Here is a 5,043-nt window from a genome sequence, read left to right on the forward strand (position 1 = left end):
CGGTCCACAGATCGACGAAAAAAATTACAAGAAAATTCCATAGCGTTGCCAGTCTGCGAAAATGAACTTTGGGTGAACCCTAGCGAAAAGATTAAAAAATTTAATCTTTTGGCGTGCGCTTCTCACTGAACATTATAAGAAATGGAGGGAAAAACTCAAAAAACTCGCAAAAGTCGATTGCAGGTGTTTACATGTGAGGACAAAATAACATTAATACTATCTGGGGTGCCCTTGTCAGAGCAAAATGTTTTTTAAGTCCAGAATGTACGAAAAAACACAATAAAAGTGCAGCTATGAACTTTAAATTAACAAATAATTATCAGTAAATTAAAAAAAATGTTAAATTTAAATTGTTTTGTTTTTTTAATTTCTTTGTACTGCGGCAGACTTGTATTTCCAAGGTATTTGATAATATCTTCTAAAGGCTCTTTCCCGCAAATACGATATTTGAATTTTAACTGCTTGTCAACCAACCCAGCTGATTGACAGTACGACCGTAGCACGCTTAAATCTGATGAACTCTCAAACTTTTGGTGCACTGGAAAGATTAAAGTTTTTACGCTAGCGTAATCGTTTGTCGATCTGGATACTAGGCTTTAAGATCAATGATTTCTATTTACTTTTTAAATAAAAAATAGTCTATTGTGTCTCTAATTGCTCTTATTTGCAGTTCATGGTTGATTATACATATTCTTAGGCTTATAAAAGACCCAACAGGAAACCTTTATTAAAAATTAGCTGAACATTGAAAAATATCAAAAATACTCGATATATCGATATTTTTTTACGATATTTTTTAATATCATCGAGTGATATTTTTTAAACAGCAAATATCTTCAATACGATATTTTTTCAAAATCCAACAACACTATAAATCTTCTTTTACTTATGCGGCTTAGTATATTATTGTAATAATATATAAACATTTTCGCATTTTTGGTGTTTCCAAAAGGATCTAAGAATATAAATGTACAAAAAGGAACAATTAAATGGCGGCCTCCTTCTTCATAGGCTGATTTAATCATTTCTTCATTCTGGAATCCATAATCATTAATTTTACATGGAACATTTATTGATGTCACATCTTCATTATAAAAAACTAAAGCAGTTAAAGCGGCGTCTAAGATAAAGTTAGACAGCCACTTTTTATTCTGCAGTGTAAGTAAATCACTTAGTTCGATATGAAATATAAAACGGGTACTATTTGACGCATGTACACCCTCGAAGAGAGTCTTACATGATAGCATGTAAATATTAACATCTTTCGTAATGCTTTATTTATGTGAAAAAGTTGAAAGATAACCTTTTTGAATTTATCTTCCACTTTAAATTTTCTTTTTTCGAGTACGTAAGAGTGATTCAATTGAATTAATTCATTCGAATTTTTTAAGTGACGGGCTTTTATATGTTCTTCACGAACTTTATTTAGTCCGGAAAAATCCATTTTAAATAACCCTACTTTTAGCTTCTTTATTCCTTTTCTTTGCCAACTTTCTTCTATTGTTGACAGATTTTTATTGGAAATTTCATTTAAAACAAATTTTTTTTTTTGAAGGCAGGGTTTTTTGCCCTTGCTCTTATTAACTTACCATGAGTAAGAGGGGAACATGAATATTCACGGATTTTGAAAGATCGTCCAATTTTCGGATGAACTTTCCTAACTTTAATCCCTGCTTTGATTTAATGACATGTGCTTCAATGTCTTAAAGAATGACTCAATTGGACCGTTGCTGGTCCTTTTATTGCTCTCGTCAATTAAAATTCCTATACCATTAGTCCAAAACGGAGCAAAAACAATATATGTATTTCCCCAAAATAACATCTACCATTTCGGGATATACATACATATGTTAATTTGGACAGTTTCGGATCGCTTTGATTACATTTCAGTGATTTTCAGAGCAATAAAAGTGAATCGTTTTTTAAATTCACTCTGGCCTGCAATCGTATTCAATGCATCCTCGCGGTCTCTACGGACGCTTCATGCTGGCTCAAATCAAAAGTGGGTAAGCTATTACCTGATAAATAGGATATAGAATCTATAACATAACTATTTACAAATGGAGAAAGAAGAATGGTGATTACGTTGCAAAACCATTCCTCTAACTTCTTAATTTTAATAATATTATATCCGAGACCAAGAGCATTTCTAATAAAATCTCTTAACTCAATATTTGCCAGTCCTACGGTTTGGTCAATATACGCACACATTATTTTTGTATAATGACTTGTACAAAATTGAACGCATACACTAGGAAATACGTATCTTTCGCCATATAAAAAGCGGAAGCACATACTTGTTATGGTCTGCCAAAAATAAAGAAAATAAACCTATACAAAATCAAAACATACCAAACGACCGCGTACCTGGGTTAGAGAGGAGCAACAGATGCCGATACTAGGGATGGCCTGGGAATGGAGAACTGGTTCCGGAGTCGTGCTGGTTCGTGGCGGAACTAGTAGAATAGTGGGCTCAAGATAGTTTTAAATTCCGGAAAACTCTCTCTCGAAAAAGCAATTGAGCCGACTTACAAGAAGGGCAACTAAAGGGCAAATCAGAACCATCTAGAAGCTGAGAAAAAGTAGTCGTGTCTCTGGGAACAAAATTCCAAAGTGCAAGTTTTAGATAAAAAAAAAAATATAAATTAAAGTGCTTTTGTGTTTGCAGCTTCCGGCGCCAAATTCGAAACCTGGGAGTCTGCGAGGAAAGGAATTAAACTGGGAGAAAACTATTGGAAATTTGATTATCGCCGCCCACATCTGGGTGATGCCAGGTTTTTTTATTTTAAGTTTAGTTTTAAAGTGAATAAAAACCACGAAATAATCAACAATAACCACCCACTACAAACTACAAACTACAAATCTACTTATCTACTTCTACATAAATTAAAATACTCATGTAACCCTATATATTTATTATTTATTCATTTATTTATACTTATAACTATTTATTCATGTGTGATGTAATCGTCCCTATGGTACCCAGGTTAGGGAATTGTGAAGTTAAATGAATGTTATTTATAAGCATTTTGTGAATTAAAGTGGAAAAGAAAATGAGCGAGTAGAGTGTTAACAATGGGGTGAGGTGACGCATAACAGACCCAGTAGCCAGTGTCGGGGAGTTGCTTAAAAAAATACAGCAGCTCAAGGAAGGGGGGTATATTCCGCGGCCATTAACAGCAGGTCCGCAGTCCTTGTTTCCTTTCATTTTTTAAGTTGTCATCAAGTCTGAAGAAAATAAATTATTACTGTGTGCCGACAGATCCAACTATCGAGGTCAGACTCACGCTTGAGAAATCCGATTGCTAGCCGGAATCCGATGGTTGGATCACCAAAAATAAGTCGAGACATAACAGAGTGGCGCCCAAAGAAAACATAATAAAAAGACAACTAGTGGTGGTCCTGGATAATTGCTACCAAGAGCAAATCGTAGAAGTCCCACTAAGAGGCGAGAGACGCAGCCACGTAGGATGATCGCTGAGATGCCCACGACCGGGACCCCGACAGGAGACAGAAATATCCTGGTTCGGCGCGGCCCATCAAGGGCGTCGGAAGAAGAAGTCTAGGAACACCTATAAAGACGGCGAAAAGTCAGAATCAACCAAAAGGAGATCAGGATCGGTAGCTTACAACATCCAGCGGTCGTGGTCCTTGTGGAAAAGGTTGCTGGAAGCAACACACATGTAGTCCGGCCAAAGAAGATGAAAGCTGCTGAAAAGAAACAAGAAGGATTAGGAATATGAAAGTACAGTGGGCTGGGTAAAATATTCGTCACTCACCCTACCTAGCAGACAAAAGAGAAAAACAGAAAAGTTAAGAAAAAGAAGGGAAGAAAAGATATGTCAGAAGGCGAAAGAAACAGGCAGACATTCAATAGAAAAATTAGAAGAAGTTTAGAGTTTTTTTTGAACCGCGGATCCGAAATAATGACTCCGCCAGCTACACGTTCCCAAGCCAATCAGAAAGTGAACCGAGAGATAAAGGATATCACTACTCCCCAGGGGTTTATGATGGATGGTAGCGCAGCCTTTGAGATTAGCGACCAGCAGGATATGACGGGAGCAGTGGGGGGCGTGGAAGCACATACTAGCGACGGAGTTCCCCGCGGCGACCAACACAATCTCACTAGCGATGAGGAAGGGAAGCGTCCTGTGCATTTAGGTAAAGAAATAGAGTCAGCCATTAATTTAGCTCTATTACAAGCTCATGAAACTTACCGTAAAGCGGCGTCCATTGAGGTCTCTGCTTTCCAGAAGCAAATGCAACAGGATATGATGAATTTCATGAAGGAAATCAATCAGATCGTCCGCCCTACAGTGAAGGCACAGGCAGACACTCAGGAGCCTCCTCCTAGACCATCCATGGAAGCAGCCATGCCTAATCCAGCGCAGCAGCGAGCTGATGGCAGACTCTGGGAAGAGCAACAGAGGGTATGGGTGGGTATCCTTCGATGGCGGACCTAGGGGAATGCCAATTGGTGAATTTATATTCCGGATAGAGCATCTACAGATGGCTTACCAAGTCACGTGGGAAGAGGTTCTTCGATCTTTTCACTGCCTGGTAGATGGTCAGGCCAAGGAGTGGTTTTGGATGCACAACGGGATTGAGGGATTGGCCAAATCTAAAAAACGCGCTGCAACAACGTTTCCAAACGCTGCGTTCGAACTTCGAGCGTGAGCGAGAACTACGCGAGCGAAAGCAACGACCAGGAGAGAGCGTGGATGAGTATCTGCAGGCGATGCTGAGCCTCCGATCCCAGTTGGACATCAACATATCCGACCACGACCTAATAAGGACAATTAAAGTGAACATCAGAGACGGGATATCGAGGATAATATATCCGATGTGGTTAACTAACCTGGAACAACTGAGGGAGGAATGCCACGAAGCCGAGAGGGTTTTGGCCAATCGCTGGTCGCGCACATCCGGGATGCAAGAGCACCAGAGACCACCGAAGGAGAAGCACCAGGTTCACGAGGCGTATGTATCCCAGGAGCCAGACGAGGACTCCGAGTTTGTAGAGGCCATTTCCCGGGGCTGAGA

At 39.1% G+C, this 5,043-nt stretch overlaps 1 protein-coding gene across 2 annotated transcripts; it reads right to left on the reverse strand.

Moving 5' to 3' along the window:
• Nucleotides 1–2,949: 2,949 nt before the first annotated feature.
• Nucleotides 2,950–4,354, reverse strand: LOC108045768. 2 transcript variants are annotated; one of them, XR_006417395.1, is made up of 5 exons: nt 4,218–4,354; nt 4,088–4,149; nt 3,631–3,708; nt 3,288–3,572; nt 2,950–3,228 (listed from the first exon to the last, which is right to left on the reverse strand). XR_006417395.1 is itself a non-coding variant. In XM_017125187.2 (4 exons), the coding sequence occupies exons 1-4, from the start codon at nt 4,283–4,285 to the stop codon at nt 3,442–3,444; spliced, it is 339 nt and encodes a 112-aa protein (XP_016980676.1). In that variant the 5' UTR covers nt 4,286–4,354; the 3' UTR covers nt 3,268–3,441. The 2 variants fall into 2 exon arrangements, 1 of the variants encoding a protein (XP_016980676.1); XM_017125187.2 differs by lacking the exon at nt 2,950–3,228 and having other exon boundaries at nt 3,268–3,572.
• Between the last annotated feature and the right edge of the window lie 689 nt (nt 4,355–5,043).

Source organism: Drosophila rhopaloa, unplaced genomic scaffold, assembly GCF_018152115.1.
Source record: "Drosophila rhopaloa isolate 14029-0021.01 unplaced genomic scaffold, ASM1815211v1 contig_154, whole genome shotgun sequence".
Taxonomy (NCBI): domain Eukaryota; kingdom Metazoa; phylum Arthropoda; class Insecta; order Diptera; family Drosophilidae; genus Drosophila; species Drosophila rhopaloa.